This window comes from Microcaecilia unicolor, chromosome 6 (genome assembly GCF_901765095.1).
Source record: "Microcaecilia unicolor chromosome 6, aMicUni1.1, whole genome shotgun sequence".
NCBI lineage: Eukaryota > Metazoa > Chordata > Amphibia > Gymnophiona > Siphonopidae > Microcaecilia > Microcaecilia unicolor.
The window spans coordinates 178,584,234-178,611,077 of record NC_044036.1 but is presented as its reverse complement, the minus strand read 5'-3'; the positions used below and the strand labels follow the sequence as shown (position 1 = coordinate 178,611,077).

At 43.3% G+C, this 26,844-nt stretch overlaps 1 protein-coding gene across 2 annotated transcripts; it reads left to right on the top strand.

The window, feature by feature from the left end:
- Positions 1-9,845: 9,845 nt before the first annotated feature.
- Positions 9,846-25,179, top strand: LOC115472037 (WAP four-disulfide core domain protein 2-like). 2 transcript variants are annotated; one of them, XM_030206075.1, is made up of 4 exons: positions 9,846-9,979; positions 13,887-14,027; positions 19,791-19,931; positions 25,093-25,179. In XM_030206075.1, exons 1-4 carry the CDS (start codon positions 9,898-9,900, stop codon positions 25,107-25,109), a joined length of 381 nt encoding a protein of 126 aa, XP_030061935.1. In that variant the 5' UTR covers positions 9,846-9,897; the 3' UTR covers positions 25,110-25,179. The 2 variants fall into 2 exon arrangements, with proteins under 2 accessions (XP_030061935.1, XP_030061934.1); XM_030206074.1 differs by having other exon boundaries at positions 9,847-9,979; positions 25,090-25,176.
- Positions 25,180-26,844: the final 1,665 nt, after the last annotated feature.

Below are 26,844 nucleotides of genomic sequence, written 5' to 3'. Positions count from 1 at the left end.
CATTACCTAATGCCCTTAAACATGAGCTAAGGAGGGGGAGCGGGAAACATTTCCTTCCTGACTCAAACTTTGAACCTCCCTTTTCCAATAGATCATGTAAGAGATTTCCTTTTTACAGTAACACAAGGAACACCCATTCCTTCAAACCTTATGTTAATTACGAAATTCCAGTGCACTCCCAAGACATGTGTTCATCAAATTCTTATCACAAGCCCATAATTTCATTTTGTTTGTCCTGGGTGCAGAATTCCCCTATCTGCACAGGCTGTAGTGCTTTGTTCTTTGCAGTTGTAGAATTCATCTTTGGTTCAGTCAATCATTTGTACAGTGCCACAAAACTGCTTTTGAAAGTCTGGGTCTTATTTGGTGACTATGGAAAAACATTTGTGGTTTTAGTCCAATTCCCAATACACGAATATTCAATCACGAGAATTGCCATCATAATGAAGTTGGGTCTGTTTATCCCACTCTATAAGTATTTGTTACTATCAGTTTAACCTTTGCTTCCTACAGTTATCCCACCTAATGGGTCTATCTGGAAGAAAATCCACAAGGATATTCCAGACTTAGGTAACCCCTTTTCACTACAGAGTAACTACTAGCCTTGGTTTCTCAGGCCCTTCATATATAGAAGCCAGAAGCAGAATATGGAAGGAATCACCTACTGCCTGCAAAATCTTCTGAAATAATTATTGTATTTTATCTTATTTAATTCTTGTCAGACACCATTGTACTGTCAGAGGTGTAGTTATCAACATGGGCTACCATTAATATGGGTAATTTTACCACTAACTGGTGCTATTTTAGCATTGTTTATATAGTGAGACCTAGTTATTGATAACTGGGATTGTCTTAACACAGAAAAATGAAGGCAGATGAAGACCACATGGCCTATCCAGTCCTGCTTATCCATATAATCTCTTATCCCTTCCTCTCATCTCATGCTTTCTTGAATCCAAATACAGTCTTCATCTCTACCACCTCCACAGGGAGGCTGTTCCATGAATTAACCACCCTTTCCTTAGAATACTCCTGAGTTTGTCCCCTTTCAGCTTCATTCTATGCCCCCTTATTCCAGTACTTTCTTTCAATTGAAAGAGACTCATCTCCTGTGTATATATGCAATGGAAATATTTAAACGTCTTTATCATCTCCTCCTCTCTCACTTTTCTTCCAAAGTATACATATTGAGATCTTTAAATCAGTCCCCATATGCTTTATGATGAAGACCGTTGATCATTTTAGTAACCACCTTCTTTTTGAAGTTACGGTCTCCACAACTGAACACTGTACTCTAAATGAAGTCTCACCAGAAACATACAAAGGCATTATCACTTCCTTTTTTTCTACTGACCATTCCTCTTCCTATGCACCCAATCATCCTTCTGGCTTTTTCCATCACCTTTTCTACCTGTTAGGCCGCCTTAATGTCATCACTTATGATCACACCCAAGTCCTGCTCCTTTATTGTGCACAAAAGTACTTCATCCCCTAAAGTATACCATTCCCCCCCTGTTTTTGTAGCCCAAATACATGATCTTACATTTTTTAGTATTAAATTTTAGCTGCCAAATTCTGGACCATTCTTCAAGCTTTGGTAAGTCCTTCCTCCTGTTATTCAGAACATCAGGGGTCTCTACCTGTTGCAGATTTTGATAGCATCCACAAAGAGCCCTTCAGCAATATCGCTTACAAAAATGTTGAGTAGAACAGGATCCAGATCTGAACCACTGGTAACATCCCCTTCCTCAGAGTGAGCTTCATTTACCACTGCCCTCTGTCACCTTACACTCAACCAATTCCTAACTCAGTCAGTCACTTTAGGGCCCATACTGAGGACACTCAGCTTATTTATAAGTCATCTATGTAGAACTGTGTCAAAGGCTTTGCTAAAATCTAAATACAACGCATCTAGCGATCTCCCTCAATCCAACTCTGTAGTCACCCTGTCAAAGAAATTAATCAATGCCTCTAGTGAAACCATGCTGCCTCTGGTCCTGAAATCCATTGAATTCCAGAAATCTCACTATTCTCTGTTTTGGAAGCACTTCCATTAATTTCCTTACCACTAAGGTCAGACTAACTGGACTGTGGTTCCCAACATCCTCCTTTCTTCCGCTTTTATGAGAAGGACCACATATATCCTTCTCCAGTCCTCCAGGACCACTCCTGACTGTAGAGAAGCATTGAAAAGGTCAGCCAACAGAGCTGCTAGAACGTTTCTAAATACCTTCAATACCCTTGGATGTATGCCATCCGGACCCATTGCTTTGTCGACCTTTAGTTTTAACTAGCTCCTCACAAATGAAGTCCTCTGAAAATCATTCAGGGTGTACCACACTTCTGTTCCTATTTGTGTTTTTCTTCTGTGGTCCTTCTCCCTGCTCTTCATCTGTGAACCCAGGACAGAAATATTTATTAAGCAACTCTGCCTTGTCCTTATCAGCTTCTAAATAATCCTCTTCACCCCTGAGCCTCACAATGCCACCGTTGCACTTCCTCCTATCACTAACATATCTAAAAAATGTCAAACCCCCATTTTACAGTACTGGTTACTTTTTCTTCCATTTGCATATTTGCTTTCCAGATTACCAGCATCTTTTAGCTTTTCTCGACATTGTTGCCTCTCTTCCTCTTTCTGCAATCTTTTGTATTTATGAAGGATAACCTCTTTTCCTTACTTTTTACTACTATTTTTGAGAACCAAAGCAGCCTTCTTTTTCTTTTACTTTCCTTACAAAATGATTTGTTGTTCTTAAATTAGCTCATTTCAGTTTTGCCCATACAAGATCTTACTGTAAATCAGGAATGGGGTATACAGGACAGAAAGATCAGCAAGAAACATGGAAAGTTCATCAATAGAGGCAGAAGAAGAGGGAGGAGAAGGGTAATAAATCTGAGCAATGAATAAAGTGGAGGCATTGGAACTAAGTCGAATAAAGCAGGTATCAGAATGGGAGAGGAGGACAAGAGATAAAAGGAGACACAAAAGAAGTTAGAATAGAAACAAAATGTCCTTCTCCCCCCCCCCCCCCCCCCCCCCCCCCCCCCCCCTGTGCTTGGAAGGTCTATTATCAAAAAAGAAATTGAAGGAAGGGGATGCTTCAAGTAGGGGTATAGTTTCACTCAGACAGGTTTCTGTGAGACAAAGTAACGCAGACTATGGCAAAGAGAGTGAGGGCTTAGCAACCCAACATTGATGGGAAGATTGGAGACAGCATATGCTAGGGAAACAGGTATGAAAGAAAGCAATGGAAAACAAAAGTGAGAATATTATTATACATTTATATAGCTCCATGATGCGACCACATCTCGAATATTGTGTGCAATTTAGGTCTCTGCATCTAAAAAAAGATATAGAGGAATTAACAAAGGTACAAGTAAAGGGGATGAGATGTCTTCCCTATTAGGAAAGTTTAAAGAGGCTAGGGCTCTTCAGCTTGGAGAAGAGATGGCTGAGGGGAGATATGATACAGGTCTATAAAATACTGGGTGGAGTGGAAATACATGAATTGCTTGTTTATTCTTTCCAAAAATACAAGATCAAGGGGGCGTGCAACAAAACTGTTAAGTAGTAAATTTAAAACAAATCAATTTCTTCACTCAATGTGTAACCAAACTCTGGATTTTGTTGTCAGATAATTTGATAAAAGCAGTTAGCTTGGCAGGGTTTTAAAAGATTTGGATAATTTCCTAAAAGAAAAATCCATATCATTATTAAGGTGGACTTGGGAAAACCCACTACTTTTTTTCCCCCTACGGTAAGCAGCATAAAATCTGTCTTACAGTTTTGGTATATTGCCAGTTACTTGTGATCTAGATTGATCACTGTTGGAAACAGGATATTGGGCTTGATGGATCTTTGGTCTGTCCCAGTAAGGCAGGGCTTATATTCTTATGTACTTAACTGGCAAGAAATGGCTTCCATCCAATTAAATAGCTTGTTTGGTTGGTGCTGCTCAATATCATCACAGGCTGCTAAACTCAAAGCTGACAATTTTGGGGGTAGACTAGGGGCGTAGTCAGCACTTATGCAATTAATTGCCAATATTCAGCATTTAGGGCTCATTTTACCAAGCTGCGGTAAAAGGGGTCCTGTGGTAGCATTGGCATGTGGATCTGCTGTGCATTGAGACACCCTTTTACTGCAGCAGGTAAAAGGCTTTTTTTTAAAGGAAATGACCGTGAGGTAAGTGAACCACTTGCCGAATGGCCATTTCCCAGGGGAGCCCTTACCACTACCTATTTAGGAGGTGGTAAGGGCTCCCACGCTAACCCGGCTGTAACTGGGCAGTGTGTAGGGCTGCCCAATTACCACAGGTAAACCCCTGCACTAAAAAAATGAACATATTTTTTCAGCACCAGAAATGGTTCATGTTGGGGGCAGGCACTACCGCTGGACTCTTGCGGTAGCCCATTGGCACATGGCAAAGTGGTGGTACAGGTGCCGCCATTTTGTAAAAGGGGCCTTTAATGTCTAAGTTTAGCAGTTAAATCAGACCACATAGAACTCTGTCCTGTCTTTCTATGTCGCTTAGGCAGTTAATTGCTGAATATCGCACTAAGGGGGTCTTGTACTAAAGCTTAACTCGAGTTATCTGCAGCAGGGCCTGTAAGAATAAAATGGGCCCTGCTGCAGATAAGCTAAGCTTAGTAAATGACCCCCCTGTAATAAAAGTGAATTTTAAAAATTGTTTTTCAACTCTGCCTTGACCGACCAGTGCACTCGGGGTCTGTATCTTTTATTAGAAGTAATTCTGTTTAACTTTGTGTGAAAATAAGTTGGAATGTAGAAGATAAGACACAGCTCTAATTAATTTGATATTTATTTATTATATATTGTATCCAAGTAACAAAAATCAATGGGAAAAAAGAGCTCCGCTTGATTTGATAATATTCCAACAAAGAATAGCGGATCAAATCATACTATTGCAAGAAAATGAATTGATCATAAATGAAGGAGAGGACCTCAGACTGGTGACAACTTAATCTTGATCTTAATTAATAAGATTACATATATTGTCACCGTGTTTTAATCATAGGTCCCTGCCAACCTCCTTCCTCAGTGTTCGCACAACTATAAATGCATAAGATCAAGATTAATTGTCACCAGTCTGAGGTCCTCTCCTTCATTTATGATCAATTCATTTTCTTGCAATAGTATGATTTGATCCGCTATTCTTTGTTGGAATATTACATTTGTATCCCACATTTTCCCACCTATTTATAGGCTCAATTTGGCTTACATATTTCTGGAGCATCACTTGCGGACTCCGGTGTAGACAAAGTGATGTTGTGGTTAACTAGTTCGATATGTGAAGAGGAGGATGGTGCTTGTTTTCGAGTTCAGACTGACCACCTGGACTTGGAAACATGTGACCACATTTCCACAGTATGGCTTGTTTACCTATTCTTAAGCATTCTGTAATTTTCCTTAGCTCTGAACATGAGTCCTAAGCCTAATAAAAAGGGGAGTTTCTTTCAGTGAAATTGGGAGCTCGTCTGTGAGTAACGTACGAACTGCACAGAGAACCTTGTTTCCTGGTCAAAGAAGTTCCTCGCTTTTACTGTGAACAGGGCCCCCCAAGCTGATGATAAGAGCCTGGATGATATAAGGACCAGTGATGATTGTATATAGTGTATTATTGCTTCTTTTCTTGGTCTAGGAACTCTTAGCATTGCTTAGTTGTAGAGACCAGTGATGTAATGATTGTTTATAGACAGGTATTGTTTCTTTTTAGTTATATAGCTAATCATTGTATATGTCTTAATCACTGTATATATCTTAATCATTGTAGATTTTAGCACCTCTAATAAAGGTCTCATTTACCTAATACGAATCCAAAAGAATCCACAGTAATTACTGAGTAGTCTGTGTCAGTGAAGCAGGCTGTAAATCCATAGCAATATACCCCCTTAATTGTATAACAGATAGCCAGCTGCATTAACCTGGATATTCATTTCCAGTGAGCAGACATGGCCCAGTATTGAATATCCAGGAATAAAACCGTCGGCGGTGAAAAACAAATGCTCACTGACTGACTGAATATCGACCCCTTAGTTTTTTGTAGAATCCGTGACTTGCCTGTATAAATAGTGCAATAATTGATGCTTAGGAGTGGCCTAGTGGTTAGGGTGGTAGACTTTGGTCCTGAGGAACTGAGTTCAATTCCCACTTCAGCCACAGGCAGCTCCTTGTGACTCTGGGCAACTCACTTAACCCTCCATTGCCCCATGTAAGTTGCATTGAGCCTACCATGAGTGGGAAAGCACAGGGTACAAATGTAACAAAAAAATGCAGCTTTTTTTGTTTGCGTATCTTTATAACATGATTGTTCCTGCACACATTTGGGGGAAAATAGGCATGTATTTCATGTGCTCATATACTCGTCTTACTAAGGATTCTGAGTTAGTGAACCTTTTGTAAACCAGGCTGGTAATTGTGAATGTCCTGACCTGGATGTTCCATTTCTAGCCTAGATGCCCTGCACAAAATGCACGTGTGATAAGCAGGAATGTTTGGGGAAAAGAGGTTAAGGAAATACGTCTCAGCTCTAGTACATGATAAGCCAGTCTGAGCGACTTCAAAGTCCTCTGTGATTACACTATTGGGTCTGACCACAACCTTTCCAGTGGGTTGTGTTGCCTTTTTATTTGGCGTGATATGTGTATATGTATCGTAATATTACTGTTTATGTTGATGATTGCAAACTGCCTCAGATATATTTGATAGCTGAAGAAACAATATATAAATATTTAAAAATAAATTATATTAAACTTTTATTGGACCAATGTAAGAACAAGCCAGTGCTGAATGTTTGAGACTACTAAGGACCACTTTTACTACTACTACTACTTATCATTTCTATAGTGCTACTAGACATACGCAGTGCTGTACACTGGACATGAAGAGACAGTCCCTGCTCGACAGAGCTTACAATCTAATTAGGACAGACAAACAGGACAAATAAGAGAGAAGGGAATTACTAAGGTGGGAATCATAGGCGTAGTTTGACTGTTTCATTTGGGGGGGCAAAGAATGGGCGGAGCATATTAGCATATCATTTGCATATATACATATGCAAATGAATATGCTAATGTGGAGGAAGGAATTGAATTTACAGGCAAAATATCACAGATGCACATTTCAAAAAGCTGACACATTTCAATTAATAAATTATGAATAAAATACTTTTATCTACCTTTGTTGTCTGATCATTTAGTTTTTCTATTCGCTTTGGTCCCAGTGTCTTCTGTTTTATTCAGTGTCTTCTTTCCAGTAGGCTTCCCTCTGCTCCCCACCCCTCGCAGTCCCATCCATCTCTTGCTCCTTCCCTCTGCTCCCCACCCCTCGCAGTCCCATCCATCTCTTGCTCCTTCCCTCTGCTCCCCACCCCTCCCAGTCCCATCCATCTCCTGCTCCTTCCCTCTGCTTCCCACCCCTCCCAGTCCCATCCATCTCCTGCTCCTTCCCTCTGCTTCCCACCCCTCCCAGTCCCATTCATCTCCTGCTCCTTCCCTCTGCTCCCCACCCCTCGCAGTCCCATCCATCTCTTGCTCCTTCCCTCTGCTCCCCACCCCTCGCAGTCCCATCCATCTCTTGCTCCTTCCCTCTGCTCCCCACCCCTCCCAGTCCCATTCATCTCCTGCTCCTTCCCTCTGCTCCCCACCCCTCCCAGTCCCATTCATCTCCTGCTCCTTCCCTCTGCTTCCCACCCCTCCCAGTCCCATCCATCTTCCCTCTGCCCTGCCCCCCCCCCGCGAGGTCCAAGATGGTGACTCCGTTTACCCCCTCTCTTCCTCCCTCCCTCCGCCGCAGGCAACAGTCTTCAGCTTTTTCAGCGTTCCTGGCAGCGGTAGCGATGTACACGCTGCCTTCGGTCTGCCCCGGAAGCCTTCTCTTCAAGTTCCTGTTCCCACCTATGCGGGAACAGGAACTTGAAGAGAAGGCTTCGGGGCAGAGCCAAAGGCAGCGTGTACATCGCTACCGCTGCCAGGAACGCTGGAAAAGACTGCTGCCTGCGGCGGAGGGAGGGAGGAAGAGAGAGGGGTAGACGGACACGCTCCTCTCCGTCCGCTACTCCGCTTGGCTTCCCTGCCCTCTCTGTCTGCGTCCCGCCTTCCTCTGACGTCAGAGGAAGGCGGGACGCAGACAGAGAGAGCAGAAAAGCCAAGCGGAAGGAGAGGAGCGCGTGCGTGTATGTGTTTTTTTTTTTTAACTAATGGCGCGGCGGCGCCTCATCGTCGTTTGGGGGGGCATTGCCCCCCCTCGCCCCCCCCAGTCTACGCCTATGGTGGGAATGATAAAACATGGATACTGAACAAGTGAGTAATAGTACCAGAACCTACAAGGACTCCATTTTTCTCCAGAACCAAGTCACCAGCTAGAATTCTGTTAACTGAAGGAAGATAAATTCTGAAGAGTTTTCATTATTCCTGTTTCTTCTCTTAATAATTAAAACTGCTTTAGAATGGATAAAAACAAGCCATGGAATGGAAGCAGTGGTGTAGCCAAGGGTGGTCCCGGGTGGGCCCAGGCCCACCCAGTAGCAGCACACCTATGAAGTGTCTAGCAGGGATCCCCAAGCACCACCAGCCGAAAATTCCCAACAACTGTCCTTCCTGCATACCAGCCTTCCCTCTAATGTATTCCTGCTTATGCGGAAACAGGAAGTTGCATCAGAGGGAAGGCTGTGGAGCCAACATGAGCAGTTTGTATTATTTGCTGCTTGCTGCCAGTGAAAATCTGCTCTTTAAAAGGTATGGGGGGAGGGGGATGTTTGAGAGACCATATGGCATGCAGGGGAAAGAGGAAGAGACCAATTCACTTGTGGGACAGGGTGGAGTTCTTCTGCCCACCCATCTTGGGCCCAGGCTCACCCAAAATTGGGTGTCTGGCTACGCCCCTGTGGAAGAAACTGGCCCCTGTACCTTTTTAGTTAATGCTATATGTAGCTTGGTTTGTTTTATGAATGTTTTGCCTGTTAATACTACTACTACTTATCATTTCTATAGTGCTACTAGACGTACGCAGCGCTGTACACTTGAACATGAAGAGACAGTCCCTGCTCAACAGAGCTTACAATCTAATTAGGACAGACAAACAGGACAAACAAGAGATCAGGGAATGTTAAAGTGAGGATGATAAAATAAGGGTTCTGAACAAGTGAACAAGGGTTAGGAGTTAATCAGATAGTTGTGATGTTTTCTCATATTAGAGATGTGCAAATGGTAACATGACTAGAAAAATGTAGCACACACTAAATCAATTTAACAGCATGTTAAAATGTCTTATTAATAGGAATGTGTGAAATGAACAGAAAAATGTCCAAAATTTGAGACCAAATTCCTAAAATTACTCCACATTTTTTTCCATTCACACCCATGGTATTATAGTCATCTGCCATTTTGACCTGCACTAGGTGTATTGCAGCAGAAATATCAGCATTTCAAAATGATTTGGAGTATCAGACACAATACAAATAGCCCCTTCCATCCTGAACACAATGAAGGAGCTTCCTCAATATTGGGGGTGCTCAGCACCCACTGGATCCGTAGAGCTGGCTCTTGTGTACTGTACTGTGATATTCTGTATGATGCAATGAACATTTATTACAAAAAGAAAAAAAGCTGCTATAATTTGTCTTCTATAGACATCAGTGTAAGTTGCTAGACTTCCTTTCTGTGCCTGAGCTGCTGAGAAATCCTTGGGGAGAAGAATTCCAGGGACTCCAACTTCCTGGTTTATTTGAAGGCCAAGAAAAATGCCCGAGGGAGACTGGAATGGAATGAAGTAAGAGTCCCAGCCAACCACTCCCACCTAGCACCGCCTTGGTTAGCATTTATATACTGCTCCAGCTTAGTACTGGGGATTCAGACACAGCTCCTGACAGCATCATGATGGCAGCGGGCAGCATCAGTCTTCTCCTGGCTCTGCTTGTACTCTGCACGGACTCCTATCCTACCACACCTGACGCAGGTGAGTGAACAGGCTGAAGTCACGAAGACAGGGAGTTCTGGCTCAAATCATCTAAATGTGAGGTGTTTATCATTTGTGACCCTAATTGAGTCTTTGCCGGTGATGATATCTTTTATTGTAATGAGATGAGATTAGTCCAAATCATAGGATCCAGCTCTGGGTGTGCTTGAGCACCCCCTAATATTGAACAAACTCCTTGACTGTGTTCAACAACAGCTCCCTTTCCTACTTGTTCCAGCTGACGTCAATGTCTACATGCCGCCGTCGTGCTGGCCTTCCCCTGCCACACACACTCAGTTTTCATGCACGCATGCATGAAAACTGAGCATGCACAAAGGGGTGGGACAGCAGCATGTGGACAGTACTGCCAGTTGCAGCAAGAAGGAGAGGGGACTGTTCTTGCCTCCGGAGGACCCCCGAAGCTGGTGGGGCTTGGGGATCCCCACCAGCATAGATATTTACCGTAAAGTTTTGACTTGGCACCGGGGTGTGTGGATGTGGGGAGTGTGACTACAGTATATGTGCCCACCCAATTTGCCCAGTGGCCCATCCAAAATTTGAGGTCTGCCTAGCCTCTGAGTCCCACCTTAGTAATTCCATTATCCCTTATTTGTCCTGTTTGTCCTAATTAGATTGTAAGCTCTGTTTAGCAGGGACTGTCTTTTTATGTCCAGTGGACAGCACTGCGTACATCTTGTAGCGCTATAGAAATGATAAGTAGTAGTAGTATTCTTCCCACTATCTTCCACAACCTGATGCTCAGAACTGTCGCGGTAAGCCAACAGCGCAGAAAAAATACTGCCGGAACACAATTAACTTGTCACTGCTCAAAGGAAATGGTATGCAAATTATATGCATGCTGTTAAAGCGAAAGCAAGGAGGGGGGAACATGCTTGGTGCAGTTTCACGGTAAGCCTAGCTCCTGTGCACAAGCGCTAAGCCCTGTTTTCTGCACTTTTAAATATAAGCTTTTCAAATGTATTTAATTGGAAGGCTTATATTTAAACGCAGGAAACAGGTGTCAATGTTGTGCTTTCATGTCATGTGCAGGACGTCACTCACAGAAACAGAAGCCTGCCCTTGCAGATCAGCAACGCGACCGCGCTGGAGAAGTGGGCTTCGGCTGGCGGGGGTTAGGGACCCCGCCAGCAAAGGTACCCAACGACGGTGGCGGCAGGGGAGGGTTGGTGGCAGGGGAGGGATCGAAGGGGTTGGCGGGGGGGGGGGCCAGGGCCAAATCTACAGGGGCCCATGCCCCCGTGGCCCCACTTAGCTACGCCCCTGCTGGCACTTAGGGGCTTGCACAGCAGTGGCATAGCTATGTGGAGCCATGGGGACCTGGGCCCCCCCCCCAATTTGCTCTGGGCCCTAGTTGGCTGGCAGAGTCCCCAACCCCTGCCAGCTGAAGGCTTCATCCAGCGCTGGTCTGCAGCAGTGCTGCCACATTGCCTGCCCTGCTCTCTCTTCCCCTCATGTCCAGCACGCACCTTTTAGTGAAATTGAGCAGTTTCACTAAAAGGAGCATGCCGGATGTGAGGGGAAGAGAGAGCAGGGCAGGCAATGTGGCAACACTGCTGCAGACCAGCGCTGGATGAAGTCTACAGCTGGCGGGGGTTGGGGACCCCCACCAGCCAAGATGCACAGCGGTGAAGGAGGGTAGCTAGGCGGTGGAGGAGGGGCGGCGAGGTGGTGGTGGGGGCAGCATGGGGTGGCGACCAAAACGTGCCCCCCCCACCTTGGGTTCTGGCCCCCTCCCACCTCGAGGTCTGGCTACGCCCCTGTTGCAGGGCTTCCTTCTGCGTCCAAATTATATAACGCTTTGTAGCTATATAAATCCGATGCATTTGCCCGGCACCAACCGTATTATCGAAACAAAAGATGGACGCCCATCTTTTTCAAAAATACAGTCTGTCCCGCCCCTTCGTGTACCCGTCCTCGGAGATAGTCGCCCATGGAGATGGGCATTCGCGTTCGATTATGCCCCTCACTATGTTTTACAGTGGTAAGTCGTCTTTATTTTGTGCACTGTTCTCTGAACATTGAGAGGGAATAGGAAATGACCACATTAACATGCGTTTGACCACATTAGAATGCTATTTGCGCTAATCTCTGGCATAGTCGTTTCCCACGCCAGAGTGAATATTCTGTGCTCACTAATGCGATTGCTAGTACGGTGCGAATTTATTTATTTATTTGTTACATTTGTATCCCACATTTTCCCACCTATTTGTAGGCTCAATGTGGCTTACATAGTACTGGAGAGGCCTTTGCAGGCTCCGGTGTGAACAAATATAGGGTGATACTGTGGTAAGATCAAGTTCATGTGGCACAGCCACATTAGGGAATCGGAGAACGGAAGAGTTGTGTTATGTCCATTACGTGCTTTAGTTTTGTTGTGTTGCAGAGATCAGGCATTTATGTTGGATCGGTAGGGTATGCCTTTTTAAACAGGTTGGTTTTTAGTGATTTCCGGAAGTTTAGGTGATCGTACGTTGTTTTCAAGGCTTTTGGTAATGCGTTCCACAGTTGTGTGCTTATGTAGGAAAAACTAGATGCATAAGTTGTTTTGTATTTAAGTCCTTTGCAGTTTGGGTACTGCAGATTTAGATAAGATTGTGTTGATTCGGATGTAATGGCCGCGTTTTTGCTTCTGAGCACCAGGGCCCCATCCTCCCTCTGGTCCCATTTTTACTGTTCCTCTCTCCTGTCCACCCTTGCTCCCTAAACAGTTGTTCTCTCCTCTCACTCTCCCTTCTCATTCCCCTCTTGCTCCCTCTCCCCCTCCCCCCTTGCAGTGTTGTTCATTGCAGCAGAACCGCTTCTGCCATATTTCATTGTTTTCCGTTGTGGAATTCGTGTTTAGTCAGTGAATCATTTGCAGATTGCTACAGAATAGCTGTTGACATCCAGTGCTTATTTGGTGGCTATGGAAATAAGCTGGTGGCATTAGTCCAGTTCCCAATAGGCAGATATCCAAAGTATTACAATTCACTGCTGCTTCCCTGCTTCCCACCATTAATTGGCTCATTCTGCTCATTTGAATCAGTCAGGGACAGAGGCAAGGAAACTATAGAGAAGCTTTTGCCCTGTTGCTGCCTCTGTAGTACTGGAGGAAAGATAACAGCCACAAGGCTTGGAGATCTTGGGATCTGTTCTAGAGACAGGGCTAGTGTAAATACGCTGAAGCTCAGCGTAGAAATTGGGGATAGGGCACTTAAACTAAGGCTGTCAACTGGATCCAGATTCGCAGGACAGGGTTGATCCAGTCCTGGGTTTACTTTGTTGCATGCTGGGATTTGTTATCTTGCTTTTCATAAAGAATGCAATGGGGAAATTAGAACTACAAGTCCCTGCATGCAACAGGGTAAACCCAGGACTGGATCAACCCTGTCCTGCGAATCTGGATCCAGTTGGCAGCCTTAACTTAAACCTACCACCAGTTGGTATCTCCTTCAGCCTCATGCAGGCTTGGAGCTCACAGTTGCATGGGGGCCCAGGTCAATCGTTCTGTTTGCACCCCTATAATGCCAGACCTGCCCGGAGATCTGGAGATGAGTAAACACAGAGCTGCCAACAGTTGCAGAAGGGAAACTTGTTTTGGCCAGTCCTCAATTTAAATTTACCTCCTAAAGCAGTGGGGGATTTGCAATCCCTGTGCTGCAGGTCCCATAATGCATCAGGCTGGGGACAGGCCTAAAATCTTGTTCCTGTAACTGGGCAGCTCTGGTAACTCCAGTGAATTCCTAGGTATGCCGTAGGGTTTCAGGTCCTTCTGTGTGTTCTTTACAGGGTCTCATGTTTATCTCGGTTCCTTGGGATGAAGAGAAACTTGTTGAATAGCGGAGACCATATTTTGTTTTTCCAAGGTAGTATCCCATGATTACATCTTAAGACTTTTCTCTTTCAGAACATCCTGGTGTGTGCCCAGAACTCAGAGAATGGGAGCTGGGGAACTGTGCTATACGCTGCAAATCTGACTCTGATTGTCTGAATTATATGAAGTGCTGTGGGACAGGATGCGATGGATCCTTATGCAAACTTCCTAATGGTAATGGTCACATTTAACATAGTCCTCTATAATAGGCTACGGTAATAGGACAGGGGAAAGAGCAATGTTGGTGGGTAGGGAAGAAATTCAGATGTACAACTAACTCAGTTAAGGAAACCACTCCCTTAGCCTAGAAGTAAATATGATTTACAGAGCAGCCAAGTTACCCAGTTTTAGAAGGGAGACTATATGGCTAGTCCTGGTTTTAAACTTGCCTCGTAAAGCAATGTGGGATTTATAGTCGCTGATTCTATCCATTGAAATAGTGCTAAAAGTCCAGTGTGTGTGTGTCTCCCTCCTCCCTCCTCATAATATGATCGGATTTGATATCAACCTTGAAGTAAGTATACATAGGAAATCAAATACATTAGCGTTTAACTTTAAAAAAGGAGACTATGATAAAATGAGAAGAACGGTGAAAAAAAACTTAGAGAAGCGGCTGCGAGGGTCAAAAATTTACATCAGGCATGGATGCTATTCAAAAACACCATCCTGGAAGCCCAGGCCAAATATATTCCATGTATTAAAAAAGGAGGACGGAAGACCAAACGACAGCCGGCGTGGTTAAAAAGTGAGGTGAAGGAAGCTATTAGAGCTAAAAGAAATTCCTTCAGAAAATGGAAGAAGGAACTGATTGAAAATAATAAGATACAACATAAGGAATGTCAAGTCAAATGCAAAGCACTGATAAGGTATATTAAAAGCAGGAAGCTGGCAAAATAATCGGTTGGACTGCTAGATGACCGAGGAGTAAAAGGGGCGATCAGGGAAGACAAAGCCGTAGCGGAGAGATTAAATGAATTCTTTGCTTCGGTTTTCACCGAGGAAGATTTGTGTGATATACCGGTGCCAGAAATGGTATTCGAAGCTGAAGAGTCGGAGAAACTTAATGAATTCTCTGTAAATCTGGAGGATGTAATGGGGCAGTTGTACAAACTGAAGAGTAGCAAATCTCCTTTGTCCAGATGGTATTCATCCCAGAGTACTGATAGAACTGAAAAATGAGCTTGCGGAGCTATTGTTAGTAATATGTAATGTATCCTTAAAATCGAGCATGGTACCAAAAGATTGGAGGGTGACCAATGTAATGCCAATTTTTAAAAAAGGTTCCAGAGGAGATCCGGGAAATTATAGACCGGTGAGTCTGACGTCAGTGCCGGGCAAAATGGTAGAGACTATTAAGAATAAAATTACAGTGCATGTTCAAAAGCATGGATTAATGAGACAAAGGCAACATGGATTTAGTGAAGGGAAATCTTGCCTCACCAATCTACTACCTTTCGTTAAAGGGGTGAACAAACATGTAGATAAAGGTGAGCCGGTTGATATTGTGTATCTGGATTTTCAGAAGGCGTTTCACAAAGTACCTCATGAAAAACTCCAGAGGAAATTGGAGAGTCATGGGATAGGAGATAGTGTTCTATTGTGGATTAAAAACTGGTTAAAAGATAGAAAACAGAGAGTAGGGTTAAATGGTCAGTATTCTCAATGGAGAAGGATAGTTAGTGGGGTTCCCCAGGGGTCTGTGCTGTGATCGCTGCTTTTTAACATATTTATAAATGACCTTGAGATGGAAGTAACTAGTGAGGTAATTAAATTTGCTGATGACACAAAGTTATTCAAAGTCTTTAAATCGCAGGAGGATTGTGAAAAATTACAAGAGGACCTTACGAGACTAGGAGACTGGGCGTCTAAATGGCAGATGATATTTAATGTGTGCAAGTGCAAAGTGATGCATGTGGGAAAGAGGAGCCCGAATTATAGCTACGTCATGCAAGGTTCCACGTTTGGAGTCACAGACCAAGAAAGGGATCTAGGTGTCGTCATTGATGATACGTTGAAACCTGCTCAGTGTGCTGCTGCGGCTAAGAAAGCAAATAGACTGTTAGGTATTATTAGGAAAGGAATGGAAAACAAAAATGAGGATGTTATAATGCCTTTTTATCGCTCCATGGTGCAACCGCACCTCAAATATTGTGTTCAATTCTGGTCGCCGCATCTCAAAAAAGATATAGTGAAATTAGAAAAGGTGCAGAGAAGGGCGACGAAAATGATAAAGGGGATAGGACAACTTCCTTATGAGGAAAGGCTAAAGCAGCTAGGGTTGTTCAGCTTGGAGAATTGGTGACTGAGGGGAGATAAGATAGAGGTCTATAAAATAATGAGTGGAGTTGAACAGGTAGATGTGAAGTATCTGTTCACGCTTTCCAAAAATACTAGGACTAGGGGGCATGCGATGAAGCTACAATGTAGTAAATTTAAAACGAATTGGAGAAAATTGTTCTTCACTCAACGTGTAATTAAACTCTGGAATTCGTTGCAAGCGAATGTGGTAAAGGCGGTTAGCTTAGCGGAGTTTTAAAAAGGTTTGGACGGCTTCCTAAAGGAAAAGTCCATAGACCGTTATTAAATGGACTTGGGGAAAATCCACTATTTCTGGGATAAGCAGTATAAAATGTTTTGTACTTTTTTGGGGATCTTGCCAGGTATTTGTGACCTGGATTGACCACTGATGGAAACAGGATGCTGGGCTTGATGGACCTTTGGTCTTTCCCAGTATGGCAATATTTATGTACTTATGTACTTATATTCAAGGTGTCTTTCTGGGGACTTTCTTCTGCTGGAGAGCACCAAATAAAAGTGCAGTATTTATGCTTATGTTCTTCTTATAAGAACCTTTATGTCTACACTTTTTTGAAGGACTCTCTTGGCAGAATTTTCATATGTCAGTTTGATTTTCTGTGTATTGTTGCCACTTTTGAGATTTTAACCCACATCTGCTTACTTGTACAAATCGGATCCTGTTACCCCTGAGGCAGGCGTGTTTGATGAAACCCAGATCTGTGTGAGGTACTTGGATAACATTGCAACATCCTCTGTGGACATTTATACAGTTTTTGCTCACAGTATATGGACAATTTATGCTGAATCTATGGCTTTTTAATGATTGGCTGTTTATGGTTGTGTTCATTAAAGATTTTATATTCTCTATTCACGGTTTGGATTCCCTTGGTCCACCCCTACTTGGTTGTTTTGCTGATTACCTCTGACATAGGATGGGCATATCCTGTTTGTGCTCTTGGACTTCTGCTAAAATTTTTAATACATGCAAATCATTAACTTGTAGCTGTATGGTGGTAGCCACTGAGGGTCATCAATAATGCCCTCACAATTCTGGGAACTGCTGGGCAGGAGGAGCTTTGAGGAATTTTCAAGGAACCAGGAGGGCTAGAAAGACTTTCACTGAGAATGTAAGAAAACTAGAGATGCCAAGTTTCCAGGTGCCTTATCAAAGACCTGATCAGAGAACTCAGGGCACCAAGACACAGTGTGAAGGGGCAGGAGAGGGAGAGCTGGCTGCTAGAACAAACAAAATCCAGTTTGTGCAGCCCTTGTAAAATACAAAGGAAAACTATCTTTTAGATCAGTAATACTGAAAAAACAGGCTCAAGCAGCAGAGGGATTTATCTAAGATATCTAGTTTCTTGTTGCTTTTCTCTGCTTCATTTATTTTGAGCTTTTCAGTAAATTTCTTTTATCGTCCTAAACCTGTGTTCTATATAAACTTAGATTGCTGTAGGAGAAATGTGAGAATTTGCTGGAAGGACATGATCTCTAACAGAGTGTAGGAGACAGTGCCTGAAGTCTAAATTAAGAGCCAACAAGCAAAATATCTGAAGTGTGTACTGAAGGTAGCCCTTCTTTCTGATCTGACGAAGAAGGGCTACCTTCAAAAGCTAATCAAAAAAACGTATTGTTAGTCCAATAAAAAAGGCATCAACTTATTTTCTTTTCTATGTTTTATTTTATTCTATTTCTATTGACTGCTTTTAGAAGTGGACTAACACGGCTACCACATCTCTCTACTGGGAAAAGTTGGAATAGAGGATACATATATCATTTCCATATAAAATTTTAAATAATGTCTAGTAAAATTAAAAAATTGTTCTTGCTTCTATTGGAAGCCGGTGTAATTTAATCAGAAATCGAGTAATTCTATCACCTTTGGTCAGAGAGAACAGCAGACATACTGCTGTGTTCTGTATAGTTTGTAATGTCTTCAATAGCGACCTAGGACAATCTAAATAGATAATAATGCAATAATCTATTTGGGATAGCAATACTGCTTGCACCAAAAGACAAAAATGATATACTTTTAAATATGTATGAATATGTCTTAACTTTCTCATCAAATGATTTGGAGGAGGAGGAGGAGGAGCCCAGTGGTTAGTGCAGTGGACTTTGATCCTGGGGAACTGGGTTCAATCCCCCTGTGACTCCAGGCATGTCACTCAAACCTCTATTGCTCTATGTACAAATAAGTACCTGCATGTATTATCTAAACTGCTTTGAATGTAGTTGCAAAAAAACACAGAAATGCAGTATAGCAAGTCCCATTCCCTTTATCAATAAATTGATACAAGGCTCCAGTGATAATTTGCAATCAAATAAGACCCTTAAGATTCCGATTACAAGTGATAGAGTGTAAGCAATGCCCTTTATAGTGAGGATATGATCATAATCCACAGTGCCAGGTCCTCCCACAAATAAAAATGCTATTTTTTCTTTATTTAATTTTATTTTATATTGGGCCATCCAATTTTCAATTAAATCAACATAAGCTATCTCAGAAGATACAAGAGCCTCTTCCATCAGCGTCACTTTCTTGGAGTTCTGACAGAGTGCCTGCAAGTACCTCTCCGTAATGCCACAAGAAAGGGACTCTGACGTTTTAGCTCCTGAAGAAGCATATTGTGAAACGGAGGCGCTCTGTGAGCTAACCGAAGAAGCAAAAGTAGAATCTTTTGGAAACGGATAAGTGCCTTTTAAGTCCTAAGACTTTAATCTGAAAAGGGGGATTTGGTTTAATTAACAAGTACAAATAATGAATATATGATCAGTAAAGAAGTAAAGAAAAATATTTTGAGAAAAGGAAAAATGGGGAGGTTTTTTTAGACCTGTGAGGACAGTCGTACAGCTTTTTTGTTGGAAAACCGGAAACAACAAGCTGAGCATCTCAGATCTTTTCCTCCCTCAAAAATATTAGCCTTTTGTAAATTTAATATGAAATGACTATCAAGTAAAATCAAATGAACTTGCTATTTTTGATGATGTAAGTATCCTTAGCAGCAAGATAATTGTCATAATAGTTTTCAATTGGATTGGTAACATATAGATAGGTAAGAGAGTAAGAGGAGTTAGAAAGTAAGATTTAAAGAAAGTTGCACATGAGGTCAGAGAGATGGTTAAATATTATCTCAACTAGGATAGGAGTGGATAAACATGTCCTGCTGCAGTATGTGCAGACCGAGTCACTCCTTGTGTGTGTGAGTGAGACTAACATGTTAGTTACGTCTTTCATTAAAGCCCTGGTTGAACAGTCAAGCTTTCACCTGCTTCCTGAAGTACAGATAGTCTTGTGTTAAGTGCAGCCTTTCAGGCAGTGCATTCCAGAGTGTGGGGGCTACTCCAGAGAAGGCTCACTTGCGGGTATTTTTTTGGAGAGGGTGTGGTTAGTGGTAGTCCTTGAGAGGACCTTAGTGTCCTTAGAGATGTATAGAGGGTCACCCTGTTCTTCAAGTACTTGGGGCCATTTTCTTTAAGGGCCTTGAAGATCAGACATACAGTTTTAAATTTAGCCCTGCATTGTACTGGTAGCCAGTCTGGATGCTGAAGGTTCTGTTACTATCCCTACACCAGTTTGCCAGAAGATTCATCCATGATACTTCTCTATAAAACATTTATTTTCTGTCACTGCTTCAGATAAACCTGGTTTGTGCCCAGAAGCAATTCAAGCAGAATCGTGCCCTTCGGCGAATCAGTGCAAATCAGACAACCAGTGTCAGGGCACCCTGAAGTGCTGCCAATCCGGATGTTCTCAACTTTCATGCCAAAGCCCTACTGGTAACTATACAACACGGGTCCTATATGCTGTAGCTTATCTGATTATTATCAATAGCCAAAATGCACTAATTGATAAAGCAGTCACAAAATATTTTGAATAAATCAAAATAAAACAAGCGAAAAGAAGGATCCTCAGAACATTTGCACACCCCTTGTGCAACCAAAAATTTTAAGTTGCTAAGGGGGTTTTCTACTAAAGCCACGGTAGTGTTTTAGCTTGTGGTAGAAATCAGCTGGTGGTAAATGCTGAGCCAACCATAGGAATATAATGGGCATCTCTGATTTTACCACCAGCTGATTTCTACCTTGAGCTAAAAATGCTACCGTGGCTTAGTAGAAAATCTTCTAAATCAGGTGGCCACTTTTCAGTCACTGGTACCCTCTGAAATGTAGTGTCCTGAAAACATAAGCTCTGCAAAAAAATGTCCACATAATCATAAGCCCAGCATCCTGTCTTTGACAATGGCCAATCTGAGTCACTTGGAATAGAAAAATCTGACTCAAAAAAGATATAGTGGGATTAGAAAAGGTACAGGGAAGTGCGACAAAAATGATAAAGGGGATGGAACAACTTCCCTGTGAGGAAAGGCTGAAGCATATAGGGCTCTTCAGCTTGGAGAAAAGACAGCTGAGGGGAGATATGAATGAGTGGAGTGGAATGGGTGGACGTGAATCATTTGCTTACTCTTTCCAAAAATACTAGGATTAGGGGGCATGCGATGAAGCTACAAAGTAGGAAATTTAAAACGAATTGCAGAAACTTTTTCTTCACTCAACGTGTAAACTCTGGAATTCGTTGCCAGAGAATGTGGTAAAGGCGGTTAGCTGAGTGGGGTTTAAAAAAAAGGTCTGGATGGCTTCCTAAAGGAAAAGTCCATAGACCATTATTAAACGGACTTACGGAAAATCCACTGGGATAAGCAGCATAAAATGTATTGAAATTGTTTGGGATCTTGCCAGGTATTTGTGACCGGGATTGGCCACTGTTGGAAACAGGATGCTGGGCTTGATGGACCTTTGGTCTGTCCCAGTGTGGCAATACTTATGTACTCCCAGAACTAAGGGCCCATTTACTAAGGTGTGCTAAGCCTAATGAGGGCTAAGTTGTCAAAAAAAGACTTACTGTAGGAGGCACTACAGTGTCTTGTGGTAATTTCCTTGTTTACGAGCAGTAATCAAGTGTAAACTATTTTAAAAATATTTTTTGAGTGGGGCATGTCATGGGCAGAGAATGGACATGGACCTCTATTTGGATACAGTGCTCATATTAGGCAGTGCTAATTGAATAATGCAGGGTTAATGTGGGAGCCGTACAGCCTCCTAAATAGGAAGCAGTAAGTGCTCCCCTGTTAATTATTTGTAGTTACAGCATCGTAATGACAAAAAAATGAAGAAATGCCCTAGTTTATGGACACACTAGAAATGGGCTTAGCAAGCATGGAAAGTCTCACATTAGGACATGCTAAGCCCATTTTGTAGCAATTCTTAGTAAAAGGGACCCTAAGATGTTTATTTATTTTCAGCACTTCATATACCGCATGTGATCCCTGAAGTGACTATCAGGCTCATTTTCAAAAGAGATGGACGTCCATCTTCCGACATAAATCAGTACTTGGACGTCCATCTCTCAGAGATGTCCAAATCGGTATAATCGAAACCCGATTATGGACATCTCTAACTGAAGTCCGTCGCAAGGATGTCCAAATTTCAAGGGGGCATATTGGAGGTGTGGTGACGGCGGGACTTGGGCGTTCCTAAGACTTGGATGACTTTAAGAGTCATAATGGAAAAAAGCAGAGACGTCTATGGACGTTTTCACCCGGACCTGTTTTTATTACGAATAAGGCACAAAAAGGTGCCCGAAATGACCAGATGACCACCGGAGGGAATCAGGGATGACCTCCCCTTACTCCCCTAGTGGTCAGTAACCCCCTCCCATCTGCAAAAAACATCATTACAAATATTGATTGCCAGCCTCTATGCCAGCCTCAAATGTCATACTCAGGTCCAAGACAGCACATGCAGGTCCCTGGAACAGTTTTAGTGGGTGCAGGGCACTTCAGACAGGCAGACCCAGGCCCATACCCCCCCCCCCCACACCTGTTACATTTGTGGAGGAAACAGCGAGCTCTCCAAACCCACCAGAAACCCTCTGTACCCACATAGGTGCCCCCCTTCACCCATAAGGGCTATGGTAGTGGTGTACAGTTGGGGCTAGTGGGTTTTGGAGGGCTCAGCACACAAGGTAAGGGAGCTTTGTACCTTGGAGCATTTTATGAAGTCCACTGCAGTTCCCCCTAGGGTGCCCAATTGGTGTCCTGGCATGTCAGGGGAACCAGTACACTAGAAATGCTGGCTCCTCCCAAATGGCTTGTATTTGGACGTTTTTGATTTGGACATCTTTGGTTTCGAAAATCGCCGAAACTCGAGGACGTCCAAATCTAAGGACGTCCTTGGTATTTTCGAAACAAAAGATGGACATCCATTTTTTTTTTTCAAAAATACGGTTTTCCCCGCCTCCGGATTTGGATGTTTTACAAAGATGTCCAAATCCATTTCTTTTGAAAATGCCCCTCTATGTGGTTTACACTTTCTATTACACGTCCCTAATGGGCTCACAATATGACAGCCCAATGATCAAAACTCCAGCGTTGCATGAAACACAGATAGAGTTTACCACCACAGCAGTGCCCTAAACTAGCTCCCTCATGAACTAAGCTAATGGTATGCAAATAATATGCAAAGCAGTTGGATGGCGCCTGGCACATGCGTTCAATGGTTGTGCATTAAGCATGCCCAGGATGTGGGTTCTCAGTGTCAGCCTGGGCAGTGTCACTGGGCAAGGCACTGCCATTTTGAGGTGGTGACCGCTAAGAAGGAGAAAGTGTTATTCCCTCCTTCTCCAACTTTGAAGGTATTGGGGAGGGGGTTGGGTTGAGAGGACCCCTCCATCACTAGCCCACAAAGGGGGGGGGGGGAGGTCAGGTCAGGTCGAGCACCCTGTCATGGGCCACCCTGGACCAGTGGTGACTGGGGGTGCAGTGAGGTACAGGAAGAGCAGGAGGACAGGGGTCCCACTGGATTGTTTTTTTGTATTTGCAGATGGGGGTCCTGGCTGCATTGCCAGAGCAGGGAGATGCTCTCCCTTAACCCTAACACCAGCTCCGAGCTAATATAGGGTTAAGGCAGTAGGAGCACCAGAGTGCAGTTCTCTGATCATGGGGGGGGGGGGGGGGGGGGGGGGAATCCCAATGAGCTCATTTAAATGAACTCTGTGAAATTTCCTGGTGCGCTTGTTGTTTGCCGCACTAGAGTCCTCTGGTCATTCTGCGCAGGCAAATGCAGGTGCCTCTAGCACCCACGTTTACGTATGATCATCTGGGCCTAAGTTAGTTATTTATTGTACCTGGGGCAATGGAGCTGCAGAGGGAATTGAACCTGGTTCCCCAAGATCTGAACCCACTGCTGACAGTCGGGCAGCAATGGGAATTAAACCCGGTTCCACAGGTCCTGTAAATAATTTTCTTCAGTCCACAACCCCACCACAACCACCACTACTTAATAATGAATTAAGATCCTATCCACCAGGAAAGGGAACTGGGACTTGATATACCACCTTTCTGAGGTTTTTGCAACTACATTCAAAGCAGTTTACATATATTCAGGTACTTATTTTGTACCAGGGGCAATGGAGGGTTAAGTGACTTGCCCAGAGTCACAATGAGCTGCAGTGGGAATCAAACTCAGTTCCCCAGGATCAAAGTCCACTGCGCTAACCACTAGGCTACTCCTCCACTCCAACACTGCCAAACCCTTTCAAACTCGCCTATATTGTTAGCTTTGATCACATTTTCTACCAACAAATTCCACAGCCTGTCTGTTACATGAAAAAATGCTTTCTTAAATTTGCTTTAAGTCTGCTACTTGTTAGGTTATTGGTGTCCTAGTGATAGCACAGTTTCATAGACTATCTGCTTGTTCCATGCCACCGTTATGTTCTCTTCTATTTTGCTTTAAAATAACATTTTTCTAAAAATAAAGATCAATTATGAAATAACTCGGTTACAATTATTTTATTTATTTATTTATTCATAATTTACTATACTGCTTCATCTGATGAGGCAGGGCTAGGCGGTTCACAGACTAAAAAAATAAAAGGAAAGGAACTCTAAATAATTAACAACAGAGACTTAGTCAATCCACATGAGTTCCTCAATTATTCAATAAGCTTGGGAGTCCTTCATTGTGATTGGATGCTCAGATCCCAGACTCTTATACTTTTCATATACTTTATATACTTTTTTATATACTTTATATACTTCATATACTTTTTTATACTTTATTTTTGTCTTGGCATTTATTGAGTGAACAGGGAGAGTAAAGTGTAGTGGGCCAAGATGGGAACAAATGAAAATGTGTTAAAGGCGGTTAGCTTAGTGGGGTTTAAAAAAGGTCTGGATGGCTTCCTAAAGGAAAAGTCCAAGGATCATTATTAAAATGGGGAAAATCCACTGCTATTTCTCGGATAAGCAGCATAAAATGTATTGAACTTTTTTGGGATCTTGCCAGGTATTTGTGACCTGGATTGGCCACAGTTGGAAACAGGACGCTGGGCTTGATGGACCTTTGGACTGTCGCAAAGAGGCAATACTTATATACTGATGCAAAACAGCAGAGCTTCAAAATCAAAGGAAGAAACAATTTATTCAAGGACCTGACACGGCCCATGTTTCAGCTAATTGCCTGTGTCAGGGGTCATACGCTATCTTGAGAAGAGATGTGGACAAAAGGAAAAATACATTTAACTTTATATTTGGAGATCTTCAGACTAGTTTATTTAAGGAGGTTAACATCATACGACCCCTGATGCAGACGATTTGCTGAAATGCAAACCGTGTTCAATCCTTGAATAAATTGTTGTTTCCTCTGATTTTGAGGCTCTGCAGTTTTCATTTGCTCCCACCTGGACTTCCTACATTTCACTTTCCCTGCCAATTGATTTGTGTTGCTGTTTCCCTCGTATTTATTGAGTGGGCTACATCATAACTCGTTAAGTATAAGGGCAAAGTATTAGTGCTGATGCTCCTGAGCCAGAATTTATATGTGGAATTCATTTTGCATCACTGCTTTCTTATCGATGGTTGTTTTTCTTTACCAGCAGGGTCCAAACAGCTGTAATTAGTGTGACACCCAAACTGGAAGAATCTCCACTGACCAGAAGCATCACCCGTCCCAGGGGGTTGAAGTGTGAGAATCAGACTCTGTATTTTGCCATATGCATGAGTTAGGCGCTGTCCCTTACCTGCCAGAAGGTATTCAGCAAAACCAGCATGGATCTTCAGTGATCAAGCAGTTATTTTGCCTTGTTAATTATGAAAAGAAAGGTCCTCTGTGCATATTGGGAAAACACAGAGCAGCTCTTCTGTAGAGACTTCCTTATGTTCTTGTTCCTCTCCGACATTTAGGGGTGTGCTGCCAAAATATTATCATTTTATTTAGTTTCCTGTGTCACTTACAGGAATTTTAATTTTAATACTTTTTTTTTTTGCGGGACAATATCATAACTCTTTGCAAACAGGAAACACTATTTGCAATGAGTGTGCAGTATTGGAGAATAGTGTGCATGCTTCTGAAACAGTGCACACTATTTATAACATATGAAAAAAACCCCAAAACTTGATTTTTTTTCCTGTGGCAAAAAACAATATAACATGGGACATGCCATTGACATATCCCATGTTATTTCAAACAAATGTCCAATATGTTTTATGCAGGGGCGTAGCTACGTGGGGCCACGGGGGCATGGGCCCCCACAGATTACGCCCTGGCCCCCTCTACATCTGACCCCCCCCCCCCCGCCCTGCCACCGCATCAGGTACCTTGTTTGCTGGCGGGGGTCCCCAAACCCCACCAGCCGAAGAGTTTTCTTCAGCGCCAGTCGACTCCGGCGTCTTCGTTGTGGGATCATCTGTTTCTGACACCTTACATCCTGCACCGTGCATGTAAGGCACGTAAGGCATCATAAACAGATGATCTCACAACGAAGGTGCCAGAGTCGACTGGCGCTGAAGAAGACTCTTCGGCTGGCGGGGATTGGGGACCCCCGCCAGCAAACAAGATACCTGATGCGGCGGTGGGGCAGGCGGGGATTTGGGTTTGCGGTTGCAGCGGCGGGGGGGGGGGTCCAAGGTGGCGGGGGGAGGCGGCTAAACAGTGCCCCCCCATCTCGGGCTCTGGCCCCCCCTCCCGCCGAGGTCTGGCTACGCCTCTGGTTTTATGTGGGTAAAATGTTCTCTTTGCCTTCTTACAATGGGGCCATTTTACTAGGATATGCTAATGGATTAGAATGCATTAAGTGCTATGCAGCTCATAGGTACAATGGGCTGCGGGGCATTTAGCATGCACTAAATCCATTAGTGCATTTTAATAAAAGGACCCCGTGTGATTAGTTAGATAATACAGGCTCTGATTCCAGGAAGATTTCTCACAGTGTCTGAAAGCTTTTTTTGTACCCTAGCCTATGAAGCTTACAGTGAGAGACTGCTTAAAAGGAGTGGGAAAAATAGCTTAGTGGTTAGAGCACTAGACCTGACACCTAGAGGTGTGTGCTTCAAATCCTGCTACTCCTTGTGATCTTGGCCAAGTCACTTAGAGGTCCTTTTACAAAGGTGCACTGAAAAATGGCTTGTGGTAGTGTAGGCGTGGGTTTTGGGCACACGTCGATCCATTTTTTAGCACACCTGTAAAAAAAGGCCTTTTTTGCCGAAAATGGACGTGCGGCAAAATCAAAATTGCCATGCGTCCATTTTGGGTCTGAGACCTTACCGCCAGTCATTGACCTAGCAATAAAGAATCCGGGCGGTAATGACCTAAGCGCGTCAAATGCCACTTTGCACGCGTCCGTTACGCGCGC

Excerpts from the sequence above, each read along its gene's own strand:
- LOC115472037 (XM_030206074.1), top strand. The coding sequence starts at position 9,898 with ATGATGGCAGCGGGCAGCATCAGTCTTCTCCTGGCTCTGCTTGTACTC. Across the intron at positions 9,980-13,886 it reads TCCTACCACACCTGACGCAG|AACATCCTGGTGTGTGCCCA; the intron begins GTGAGTGAACAG and ends TTTCTCTTTCAG. Across the intron at positions 14,028-19,790 it reads CTTATGCAAACTTCCTAATG|ATAAACCTGGTTTGTGCCCA; the intron begins GTAATGGTCACA and ends TCACTGCTTCAG.